General features: G+C 50.7%; 1 protein-coding gene across 2 annotated transcripts in view; it reads left to right on the forward strand.

Moving 5' to 3' along the window:
• Positions 1 to 5,935, forward strand: part of HERC3 (HECT and RLD domain containing E3 ubiquitin protein ligase 3) — a 67,634-nt gene extending 61,699 nt beyond the window's left edge. For both annotated transcript variants that reach the window (XM_054989579.1, XM_054989581.1), the window contains exons 24-26: positions 609 to 792; positions 1,324 to 1,426; positions 4,295 to 5,935. In XM_054989579.1, the coding sequence (XP_054845554.1) occupies positions 609 to 792; positions 1,324 to 1,426; positions 4,295 to 4,503 (496 nt within the window). In that variant the 3' untranslated portion in view covers positions 4,504 to 5,935. The remainder of the gene's footprint in view (positions 1 to 608; positions 793 to 1,323; positions 1,427 to 4,294) is intronic.
• The last annotated feature ends 7,277 nt before the right edge of the window (positions 5,936 to 13,212 follow it).

A 13,212-nucleotide genomic window follows, 5' to 3' on the forward strand; every position in this document is an offset into this window, starting at 1 on the left:
AGCCGGTTTGGCAGTGGTGCCCTGCCAGACGCTGTGCAAACCTCCTGCTTTTTGCAGTTCCAGCCAGTCAACAAAAACAAGGGTGTTGTTGAGCACCATGCTTGGCTGGTCTACTGTGTTAGGTTTGGTGAGTCACCTCACTGGCTTCCAAGGCGCGACGTATTCCAAGATTTGCTCCTTAAGTACTAGGAATTGTCCCTCTCTTTGCTGACTTCCAAGACTGTGGCGTATGTTTCTTCGTTATCCTGCCCTTCCACCAGGATAGTCAGGGAGATTCTCCCTTCCCCTTATTATACTCACAACAACCTTGTGGGGGTGGGTTGGGCTGAGGAAGGGTGACTGGTCACCCAGGAACCTTCACAGCAACACGAGAGTTTGATCCCAAGTCTCCCAAGCCCGTATCATACGCTGACCACAAGATGGAAGTTTTATATTGCATGCCAAAGCTTGTTGCCTCCATGTGCATCTGACGCTATGCGAGTTCAAGAAAAGTTATCTTTTTCCTTCAAATTAAATTGTTCAGGGAAGATTCCAAGGCATTCAGCTGTTACCTTTCCCTCTTACTCCTGTGTAGCATCGTTATCAGTTGTGTTTCTCCAATCCCCCAGGCAGGAATTTGTCGATGCTTATGTGAATTACATCTTCAACCTTTCGATACACGAGTGGTACGCAGCTTTCTCCTCTGGCTTCCTGAAAGTGTGTGGCGGGAAAGTCCTGGAACTTTTCCAGCCAACTGAGCTCCGGGCCATGATAGTAGGGAACAGTAACTACAACTGGAAGGAACTGGAGGAGGTAAGCGAAACCACCCAGCGCCTTTGAACTCCTTGTCTTGGGCTTTGCACTGAAACCTCATGAAAGGCAAAACTTTCTCAAGCCTGAGAATATCTGGCGTGCCTTATTACTGGACAGCATGAAAGAGGACCTGAATTTGCAGCGTCCGTTTCACCTGGAAAGAGTATGGGGGATTTCACTGATGCTTAGCAGACAGTGTAATGGGCAGGAAACAGAGTCACCTGCGGAGGGGAGTAGGCTGGAAAGAAGTGATCGTGCGGGGTGGTGAAGAGCCAGGCATGCATATTTAACAAGGTTTCTGTCTTGCTGCTTGGTGCACAGGCAATCTCACAAATACTCTTCAAATGTAATTCATATGCACTAGAAATATTCTTGTTGAGGACGGACAATCCTTTAGGTGCGTTCCCAGATCCAAAGTCGATCTAGGCATGCCTCTGGGTTTCCCTTCTGAAGTTTGTGTTCTAAACTTGTAGCTACCCATTGACTGCTTGATATTGACATCTGCTTTGGGGTTTGTGGCTCCGCTTACAGAGTGCTGCTTATAAGGGAGAGTTCTCTGCCACACACCCGACTGTGAAGATGTTTTGGGAGACATTCCATGAATTCCCTTTGGAAAAAAAGAAGAAGTTTCTCTGTAAGTAAACTCAGTTGGGGGATTCAGCAATTTCCCTCAAATTCTATTGGTTGAAACTTCCTTGTCCCATAAGAGCTTTTAGTATAGGGGTCAAGCATCAGAACACTCAAAATGAGGGAGTGAATATATTAATAAAGTTTATTAAAATCAGTGCAAAGAATACAATTATAAAAGTGTGCAAAGAAAATAATAAAAAGCTAAGTCATTATCCTAGCAATACTATACAGCCTTTCAATCCTCCGTCAGAGGTTACCTTGTCAAGCTACAGTAGAAAAGTCCAGGCAGAACTTCAGAGTCCAAAATCCAGAGAGGAAGAGGTCCAAGCTGACACCTATCCAGGCAATCGGGCCCAGGGCTCTACAACGATGTGTGGCCACAGGCATCCACCGGCGACCATCTCCAAAGAAAGATGTTGTCCCTAGCAAGGAGGGTAGCTAGAACGAAGGCTCAAGCTTTAAGGCCACCTGCCCACAGTATGGTCTGACCAGCTTGACCAATCATGGAGGGGCTCACCTTGCACTGCAGTTGATACGTTCTCACAGTTGGGAGCAAATCGCCCCACTCCCAGAATTCTGTGTGTTAATGAAATGGAAAGCAAGTTCAAAACTCCCTTCGGGGTTCTGTCCTTGAAGCTCTGTGATGGGCACCTGCGGCTAGTTCCATCTCATCTTTATCTCTCCGGGAACATTCAGAGCCATTTGGACTGTATTTTCCCAGAGAAAAGACCTCTTTGCTTTTAACCGAGAAGCCTGAACCACTGTTTGAAAAGAGCCAAGAAACAGACCGGGCAAAGTCACTGACACTGAGGGGTGGTTTTTGGGGCGGGGGGGGGGGACAACCAAATCGGTGGGGACCCTAGTTTGGTTGGAAAGGTGGCATATAAATGTTTTAAATAATAAATAAATAACATTAAAATGGTAAAAAACCCCAAAAACCTTGGTTGGTATTGTCCCTCAAATGCAACCCTTCTCTTTCACTTGCTTAAGTAGCTGATGCAAAATCCCTGATGGAATAGGCTCCTTGTGTAGAGAAAACCAATCAGGGGGAAGGCAGCTAGTTTTGCCTTCTCCTTTGGTGGACAAGTTTTCTTCTTGCTGGAATTTCTTACATAGGGCAGTACAAAAACTGCCGTTTCCCTCCTTCTGCAGTGCTATCCTCTTAGGCCAAGATCTCCGCCAAATCTGCGCTTATATAACGAATAATCTGTGCTTACGTACCGCTCCTCAGTGCCCCACTCAGAGTGGTGAACAAAGTCAGTGTTATCCTTATCCCCACAATACAGCTGAGGAGCTGCAGCTGAGAGGAGAGACTTACCCACAGCCACATGCTGAGCTCATGGCAGTAGACGGATTTTAACCAGCAGAGTGCTAATTTTAGCTCAACCACATAGCCACTGTTACAGCCGCTTCCAACTATTTAACCAAAGGGAGTGGGGATTTACGGGAAGAGGATGTGCTTCCTGACTGGAGCTCATTCACGCTGAGTCAGAAGGCTACAGCTGGCTACAGCTGAGATCTGGTCGAATCTAGAACAACATCTCAGCCTGATGGAGCCGTGAAAGAGGGGAAGCGATAGCAGCATAGGTAAAGGGGCCTGGTGGGAAGAGAGATGGCAAAGGTGAGATTTGAACTCCCTCCCTGAGGCTCTGGGAAGTAACTCCCATGGACGACAGTCTACCTAACGGGCCAACCACATCAGATTTTCTAACTTACCCTAGTTTCCCTGGCTACATGACTCCAGGGGGCAAGATACAATGAGAGCATATTACATGTGATTTCGTGAAATGTTTCCTTTGGCTGGTCCAAACTGGGAAAGATGGCTCAGCCAGGGTCCAGCCTCCACCCCTCCATGTTGCTGTAACTCTGGTGTTTCCCCTTCATCTTCCCAAAGTGTGACAACCAGCTTGGCATAGGGCAGTGGCTCCCAAGCTTTTTGAGTACGAGGGTCCTTTTTTAACGTTGAAACATGTCATGGACCCCTCCTCCACGCACGATATAGTAATTGTACTATTAGAGCAAGATTCATTGATTGAGAAAATTCACAATGACAAAAAACTGCTAGGATGCACTCAGCAATGCTTTAAAATGGATCTGTATTTTGTTAATCAAAACAGCATCGACATACGTTTGAAAACTCCCACATATATGTGTGAGATGTATTATTAGTCAATCTGCAGAAGATGCGTTTGCTTATTTATTCTGTTGAGTCATTTCATGAGATGACTAGGGCTCTTTTGCAGCTTTCAGAGATAGGAAGTCTGGTTGACACAGTGTAAGGCTGGGATGATGCTCACTTGTGGTCCTCCGGCTGAGGATGGCCCGATGCCGCCTACCTGGAAGGGGGGCTTGGACCCAGCTGGGGATGTGAGGCCGCACTGTGTTTGGTGGCCTGACACAGAGGTGGCGGGGGGCATGGCTGCCATGGAGGCAAGCCTGTAGGGAAGGCAAATTTACAGGCCCCTTGAAACTCCACAGCCCACAAGGGGTCCCTGGCCCACCAGCTGGGAACCACATGCGTAGGGGATAAAGTGTTGCACTAGGAACTGGGAGTCCCAGACCCAGATCCACACTGTGTTACCAAGCTTGCTAGGTGACCTTGAGCCAGTCTCTCTCTCTCTCTCTTTCTCTCTCTCTCTCTCTCTCTCTGCTTAACTTGCCTCCCGGGATTGTTGCGAGGGTCAAATGGAGAGGAGATCAATGTATGTAAATAGTACATAAATAAAACGGCTCTTCCGTGCTGTGGAATTGCCCAAGGCTGCAGAGAGAAACAGGCGAGGGTCATTGTTGTAGAGCGCCGTAATTTTTTTAAAAAGGAATTTTTGCTGCCTATATATGTGAGTGGTGAGTAACCCACCTTTGTCTCTCCCAGTGTTTTTGACAGGCAGTGACCGCATCCCAATCTATGGCATGTCGAGTTTGCGCATTGTTATCCAGTCCACAGCCAGTGGGGAAGAGTATTTGCCCGTGGCTCACACGTGCTACAACCTTCTTGACCTGCCCAAGTACAGCAGTAAAGAAACCCTGAACACACGACTGACTCAAGCCATCGACCACTATGAGGGCTTCAGCTTGGCCTGAGGGGAGCCCCCCCCCAACAAGGACCGTTCTGTACAGAAAGGAAATACTGTCTTTGTTTTTATTTTTGTAATGCTCAAGGAGTGGGTTGGCAGGAGCATGGGATGAAGAGACTCAGCAAAGGCCAATCAACATTCCCAGAATTTTCACTTTTGATGTTTTCCATCCATCAGACAAAATCAGTTCCATCTCTTCGACTGTTTTTTTTAAAAATGACCTTCTTTCTTGCCTCTCCAACAACTATTTTTAAAATACCTTCAATAGTGGAGTTTTCATGGTCTTTCTAAAGACAGACTGTGAAAACTTGTGGGAAATGTTTCTTTTCTCCTTACCTACCAGAGCCCCTCTTTCTGTTCTGTTCTTCCTTTCAATGGCTGATTCCGCACGTGCTGGATAATGCACTTTCAATGCACCTTATCAATAGTATGAGGTGGATTTCTTGTTCCGCACACGAAAAAATCCATTCCAAATGATCTATAAAGAGGATTGGAAGTGCATTATTGGAAGTGTGCGGAATCAGCCAATGTCACCCTGATCTGAATCACAACAAACTTGCACAGCACCTGAATCAGGATGGCTCCTCACTTCACAGCAATTTACAAAATATTTTATTTCTTCAGTGGTGCCAGAGAGCTTTGTAATAAATAAGATTATTTCACACAGAGATTAGTTTGAGATGGCGGTGGTAAAGATTTTACAATTTGGATCTTTTTACATTTTTTTCCAATTAAGAGTCTTCCCATAAAATGAGACAACATAAATAATTTATCCAGAAGAATTTCAAAGCCGTTGAAGGGAAAGAGAGCATACAAAATGGGAGTGGAATGACGCATTGGGTTGGATCCTGCCAGCTTTTCTGCTGGAGAAAAAGGAAAGAGAGGTCTTAATACTGGGCATCCTTGGACAAAAGGCACATGGGATAGGTGGTAGGGGATATCGGAAAGGGGGGAATTAAGTGAGACATGAAAAAATGACTGGCTCCATCCCACTCTTTCTGGTTCTGTGATGTTGGTTCTTGATGTTTTTCTTAAAGAATGTGGGGATTGCATTTTAAAAGGGGGAGAGATTGGGATGTAAGGGAAGGCTTTTAAACCCTTTCCGCTCGTGCTGTTTACCCACTGAACTTCACTATTGCCACCCCCCCCCCCCCGGTGCTGTATTTCTGACTAGCTTTCCTCACCTTTCTTTGTCCAAGAATAGTGCCCTGAAAATAATTTCTGATGCAGTCCTCCTCCCCGTTTCCCTTAGTTGGGGGTCCCTTCCCAGGGACCGTTGAACCCTTTTGCCAGCTGCACGGAGGATCAGGCCTTGGGTCAGTCCCTCAGACTTTTTTTGCAATGAGTAGCTCTGCCTTCGGTATAGAGATTGAGGACCTGCCAGATCGTCTTCGTCCTTCTGTGCAGCCCCACATTGGGACTGCGCAGGCGCAGGCCAGCCGCGGAAAAGATTTTTCTAGCTTTCAGAGATGTGAAGGGGACGTTCGGATCCACCGCGCATGCGTGTCGGTGTTCCCGCCAATTTTGAATGCATATATATCCGAACGTCCCCGGCATTCCCTCAGTTCCTTTTTCGCCGCCGTACGAAAAGGTTCTATTGTCTAGCGTTTATTCTCTCAGCGTCTCTTCGGAGTTTTTGGATCGTGATCTTCTAGTCGGTATTTTTTCCCCTTGTCGGTGGGAGATACCGTTCGTTATGTCCCAAACTTCTTTGTTTAAGAAGTGTCTTAAGTGCGGCACTAAAATGACGCACTCGGACGGCCATGAGCTCTGCCTCATCTGCCTGGGCGAGGGGCATGTTGTCGAGCGCTGCTCCATCTGTATGTCCTTCACTCCGAAGGCTAGGAGTGATCGGAAGGCCAGGCTCCGTGCCTTCTTGTGGGATGCTAACCTTCTCCCCCCCAAGCCATCGGGCTCTTCGGGAGATAGACCCCGCTCCGCCGCTCCGTCGCCGTCTCGTAAGTCGCCAGAGCAGCTCCCCACGGAACCGACGGGGCAACCCGTTCCGGAGGCCCGACCTGACTCCGGTTCCGGGGATCGTCCTTCCGACCGGAAGGCCAAGAAGCGTTCCGCATCCAAGCCGAAGTCCTCCTCCAAGCCTTCGGCCGCAGAGGCTGCTTCGGAACCCCAGCCCAAGAAGGCCAAGACGAAATCGAGGGCCAAGGGCCGTACTTTATCCCCGGCTCCGACTGTGCAACCTGGTACTCCATCTGGACCGGTCCTGATCCCTGACGATGTGGTGAGTCTCCACACCCCGTCTCCTCCTTGCACGCCTCCTCCGTCGGTTCCCGAGGAATTCGTGCCGTTCCCGTCTTTCACGGAACCGTTCCAGTCATTCGAACGTTCCCTGCCTTCCGCCCCGGCGCTTTCGGAGGCCTCCGTTCCATTGCCGTCTACCTCGTCGGTTCCGATGCCTCTTCGCTGGCCTGCCCCGGTGCCTGCTCCTCTGCCCCCTTGTCAGCCTGTCGCGGGGATTGGGAACATGACCTCCTGGCAGGATTTTGTGGCGTGGTTCCAGCAGTCGCTGCCCTTCCTGCAGCATCCTTCGGTTCCGATGGTTTCCGTTCCGGCTCAGCCAGTCGGGCTCCCGGCATCCGCTCCTCCACCTCCTGGCTTGCCTCTGCGACCGTCGGTTCCTGCGGCTTGTCCGTCGGCTCCGACCGCTCACCGGTCTTCGGTTCCGACGCAAACCTCGCCGGAGTTTTCAGATTCCGAGGATGAGGAAGGTCTGGCGTCCCCGTCAGAGTGCTCTTCGGACGTGGCCTCTGATCCTTCCCCGGATGACACCGTGGGTGGGCCCCGTTCGTCGTCCCCGAATGACGACTACAGGCTGTTCTCCGAGCAAATGATGCGGATGGCCGCCGCGCTGGAGATAGACGTCTCCTCCACGACCTCCAAGCCCAAGAGTAAGCTGCTGGAGGCACTGTATTCCGGGTCCCCCGCGTCGGTGGCGTTTCCCCCTGTGGAGGATTTTGTTGACAGCGCTCTTGTGCTCTGGCAAACACCGGCGTCCGTGTCCGCGACGGCAAAGAAGGTAGAGAGGTACTACCGTTTAAAACAGGATGATTGCCCGTACCTCTTCAGTCATCCGAAACCCTCGTCCATCGTGGCTGAGGAGGGTCAGGCTCGGTTCCGTTCCGGTTCCTCGTCGGCCCCGGCGGACCGAGAAGGCAGAAAGCTGGATGGCATGGGCAGGAAACTCTACTCGTCCGCGTCTTTGGGATTCCGTATTGCCAACTTCCAGGCCATAATGGGGTCCTACAATCTGTTCCTCTGGAAACGGCTGTCCTCTTACCTTTCCGATCTCCCCGAGGATCGCCGCCACTTGGTGAAGGCCCTTCAGGCAGAGGCCATACGGCTGTCAAAACAGCAGATGACAGCGGGCAAGGATGCTGCCGATTCCGCGGCGCGCTCGATGGCGACTTTGGTGGTCCTGCATCGACACGCCTGGCTCCGGTCCACTGCCCTGCCGCCAGAGAAGAAGGCGAAAGTGGAGGATTTCCCATTCGAGGGGCCCCAGCTCTTCTCGGAGAAGACGGATGAGTTCCTCTCCCTGATGAAAAAGAATCAGCAGACGGCCAAGTCCCTCGGAGTCGCCCCCTCAGCTCAGTCATCGGGTCCGAGGTATCGTTATGGTCGGTTCCGATCCTACCAGACCCCTTACCAGCCTTACCAGCAGCGTCAAGGGCGCTTCTTCTCGGGCCAGTCCTACGGTCACCGATCCTATTCAGCCCAGCAGCGTCACTCTTCCAGGCGCTCCGGCCGGTCCAAGGGCAGGCAACAGCCCTCTTCACCCAAGCCTTCGACCTCGGTGCAGAAGCCCTCGGTCTTCTGACTAAGCCTGAACGCTCCCCTGTTGGCCTCCGAGGACATTTCCTCTGCTGCCCAGTTTCTGGACAGGCTTCGGCCTTTTTTGCCCTGTTGGCAACGTGTTACTTCTGACACTTGGGTCCTGTCCATTGTGGCCCATGGTTACAAGTTAATGTTTACAGATGCACCTCCTCTCTCTCTCCCTCCCCGTTGTTCTACATGTTGTGATGTTGTGTTACACAATAATGTTATGGAGTTGGTTAACAAAGGTGCTGTCCGGGTGGTCAATGTCTCTACTTCCCCATGGGGATTTTACTCCAGATACTTCCTTGTGGATAAAAAGGGTGGAGGTTCCCGGCCCATCTTAGACCTTAGAGGCCTCAACGGTTATTTGAAGGTTGAAAAGTTTCGAATGCTAACCCTGGCACGGGTCATGGAGCTCCTGGAGGTGGGCGTCTGGCTAGCCATTCTAGACTTGAAGGATGCCTACTTCCACATTTCTATCTTTGAGGGCCACAGGAAATACCTGCGGTTTGTGTATGGGAATTCTGTGTATGAATATACCATATTGCCCTTTGGGCTGGCCTCTGCACCCAGGGTATTCACGAAGTGCATGGCCACCGTAGTGGCATACCTGCGGTCCCAGGGTTGCTTTATCTACCCGTACCTGGATGACTGGCTCCTGGTGGGACCCTCGCCTGACTCTCTCCAGGCCCATATTGCCCTCACTTTGTCCGTGCTGGCTAGGTTGGGCTTGGTGGTTAATGGGGATAAGTCTATTCTGGCCCCGGGCATGACCATTAGGTTTATTGGGGTCCATTTCGATTCCCTGCTGGGCAGAGCCTACCTGCCCCCAGACCGGTTGGCCAGGCTTTCCGCTTTAGCCCGGCATTTTATGCATTGCCGGTACCAGACGGCCCTTTTGATTCAGACACTGTTGGGCCTTATGGCCTCCTCCACAGGGGTGGTTTTCTTTGCGCGCCTGCGTATGAGGCCTCTGCAAAACTGGTTTGTCCGGAGGTACAACCCCCTCACCATGGGTCAGCACCAGAGGTTTTCCATCCCCAGGGTGGTGCTGCGCTCTCTGGCCTGGTGGACTGTCCCTGGAAACCTGTCTGAAGGTTGTCCTTTCGGCCCCTTCCTAGCTGAGGTCACAGTTTATACCGATGCCTCCAACTTGGGATGGGGGGGGGGGCGCTGTGGACAGCTTTCGGCTCAGGGCATCTGGTCCCCATCTGAGGCGTCCATGCATATCAACCTTCTTGAGCTTAGGGCGATCCGTTACTCCCTCGCTTCTTTTGCAGATGCCATTCGGAACAGGAGGGTTCAGGTCCTGTCGGACAATACCACGGCCTGCTACTACCTCAACAAGCAGGGAGGAACGGTCTCGCTCAAGCTCTGCAAGGAGGCAACGACTCTATGGAATTGGGCCATGGTCAACAACGTCCTTCCCAGAGCCGTGCACATTGCCGGGGATCTCAACACCTCGGCGGATGCACTGAGCAGGGTGTTTCTGCCTCAGCACGAGTGGTCCCTAAACAGGGTTTACCTCGACCAGGTTTTCCGCACATGGGGCACGCCTTTGGTCGACCTCTTCGCCACTGCCCGCAACAAACAGGCCCCGCTGTTCTGCTCCCGGGCCGGCATTGGCCGCCACTCCCTAGGGGATGCCTTCCAAATACCTTGGTCCCCAGGGCTCTTTTATGCCTTCCCGCCCTTCCCGCTCCTGTACAAGGTTCTTTCTAGGGTCAGGGCCTTCCAAACCCACTGTATCCTCGTTGCCCCTCGGTGGCCTCGCCAGGATTGGTTCCCCCTTTTACTTTCCCTGTCCCGGGGGCGATGCCTCCCCCTGCCTCACGCCCCGGACCTCTTAACCAGGGACGGGGTGTGGCATCACGATGTGGCTGTACTGAATCTGACTGCCTGGCTTCTGGGCAACCGGGAGTGAGCCTCTCTTCTGGAGTGCTTGGGGTGATCTTGAATGCCCGGAAACCGTCCACCAGGTTGTCCTATCAGAGGAAGCGGTCACGTTTTTCCCGGTGGTTGGCCCTGAAGGGGGTTTCTCCCTTTAATTGCCCGCTTCCTGTCATCCTGGACTACCTCCTGGAACTCTGCTCCCAGGGCCTTGCGTTTTCCAGTGTTAAGGTCCACATGGCTGCAATCTCTGCCTTCCATGAGCAGATTGATGGGAAGACAGTTTTTACTCACTGGCTTTCCAAGCAGTTCCTGAAGGGCCTGTTCAAGACCTTCCCTCCTAGGGCCCATCCCATTCCGCAATGGAGTCTCTCCCTGGTTCTCTCCCAACTGATGCTCCAGCCCTTTGAGCCTCTATCTTCTTGTCCCCTACCTTTGCTCACTCAGAAGGTGGCTTTCCTGGTGGCAATCACATCCTCTAGGCGTGTTGGGGAGCTGTCTGCCCTGCGGTGTGACCCTCCCTTCCTGCAGTTTTTCCCTGGTACTGTCATGCTCCACACTAGCATGGAGTTTCTGCCCAAGGTAGTCTCAAGATTTCACCTACAGCAAAAGGTGTTCCTCCCTTCCTTTTTTCCAACACCCTCATCCCCAGGGGAACGAGCTCTACACACATTGGATGTAAAGCGTGCTTTATTGTTTTATTTGCACCGCACCAAATGTTTCAGGAAATCTCCTGCCCTGTTTGTGTGTTACTCTGGCCCTCGCAAGGGCTCACCTGCTTCTGCCCAGTCCATCTCTCGCTGGATTGTGTCTACGATTAAACTTTGCTATCAGCATGCTGGAGTCCAGTGTCCCTTGTTGGTTACCGCTCATTCCACTCGAGCGCAAGCTGCTTCTGCTGCCTTCCTGCGAGGGGTGCCGCTCCAGGACGTCTGCCAAGCTGCGACATGGTCCTCTGCAGACACTTTCATCCGGCATTACTCTGTGGATGTGCATGCACGACGTGACTCGGCTGTTGGCACAGCTGTCCTGCAGTCCTTGTTCAAGTAGACACTCACACCCGCCCCCACTGGTGAGATGCTAGTTACTCTCCCAATGTGGGGCTGCACAGAAGGACGAAGACGATAAACAGGGTTTCTCACCTGTAACTGTTGATCGTCGAGTCTCTTCTGTGCAGACACACATTCCCTCCCGCCTGCCCCGCTGTGAGTGTTTGGTTGACTTAGTTTCTCCGGCGGCTCAGGTGAACTGAGGGAATGCCGGGGACGTTCGGATATATATGCATTCAAAATTGGCGGGAACACCGACGCGCATGCGCGGTGGATCCGAACGTCCCCTTCACATCTCTGAAAGCTAGAAAAATCTTTTCCGCGGCTGGCCTGCGCCTGCGCAGTCCCAATGTGTGTCTCCACAGAAGAGACTCGACGATCAACAGTTACAGGTGAGAAACCCTGTTTTTCTCTGTGGGGTCCTGGCCCACATTGTTTACACTTGAGGGGGGCAAGCTGATGGAGCAGTTCTCTCTTCTCGACCCTCTCCCACAAGCTCCTTCGGATGATGAATAGCTTCTTCCTCGTTTTCCAAGATCCAGTGTTAATTTAAATCCTGCTGTTGGAGAATAGATTTATTTATATAAAACGGTGACCTCAATCCTGCCAAAATTAGCTGAGAGTTAATCCAATAGAAAGCAATGGAGCTTGAGTTGCAATGGAATTATTCCATTGGTTTCAGTGGATTTAAGACCTCTGGTTGGATTGGGGCCACACTATTTATGTACCTGGTTGAATAGGTACCTCTGAACAATGTTTTTTGGGGGGCGGGGCGTGATTGCACCTTGTGAGGAAAGGCTGTGAAGGCTTTGGGGGCTTTTAAAAAAATGAACGGATTTGCTACTCTGGTAGCTGATCAGCCTCTTTGTAATACAGCATCAAATACAGCTCGATGAAATGTTTATTTTCTATGTGTGAGTACATAGCCCAGTATTATGCAATAAATGTACTGTTTCCTTCAGACTTTTTATCTCTGCATGTAATTTTTTTTTCTCAGTCCAATTTGAGCCACTGCTGGATAGCATCATGCATGACTTGAGCCTATTGAAAAAGCTGAAGGCAGTAGGTGGCTCCGTTCAGACCAAACATGAAACAGTGTCAGAATAGACCACTAACTGGTGATCTGCTCTATGTCAAAGCAAGATCTGAAACCATGATTTGAAGTTTATTAACTGCAGTTAACCAGCAATGTTTTTGATCGTTGAATGTGGACATTCTGACAAGTTTGCCTTGTTTCCCCCAGCCTCATACTCTCTGTAGCTACAGAAATCCCTGGCCAGAGTGGAGGCAATGAAAACATCATTTATCATGGCAAATCAGGATGTGTGTGATCATCTGCAAGCGGAATTCTAGTTGCTCAAACTACCCGAATAAGCCAGTTTTGTTTTTTGCATTGAGTTTGCTTGGTAGGAAGGGGTAGTAGAATTGTGCCTGCCCACAGGGTCTGGCCTGGTTGGTGTCCGTGTGTTGATGTGACATTTACAATACAGTGCATTGCCAGAACTGTATGCCAGTTAACCCACAAAACAATGGCCTAAGAGAGCTGGCTTTTATAAAATCTGGAAACGCAGCGTGGATTCCACATTCTCTCTCTTGTGAGCTGTCTTGAACTCTCTTAGCGAGTGTATAAATATTTTAAATAAATCTCACCTGAACCTTGCAAAAAGGAAGCTATTTTTCTCTAGCCACATCAAAACTTTTTGGACTGGAACTAAGGTTCTGATCCCATCTAGAATTAGGTAACTAAAACTAGTCCTATCAACATTTTTCTGGCCGAGTTACCAATGTAGAGGGGGAAATGATTAGATACTGTTTCTATCCCTAACTCATCCAAACTGCTCTCAGCCTCTCCCTAGCAGTTAAAGAAATCCAAATCAGGCATATAGTTGCATGTCGCAGCTGGGAAAAGGCATGGGTAGCTGAGCTCTTAATCGGTTTTGCAT

The sequence above is a fragment of the Eublepharis macularius genome, chromosome 10, assembly GCF_028583425.1.
Source record: "Eublepharis macularius isolate TG4126 chromosome 10, MPM_Emac_v1.0, whole genome shotgun sequence".
NCBI lineage: Eukaryota > Metazoa > Chordata > Lepidosauria > Squamata > Eublepharidae > Eublepharis > Eublepharis macularius.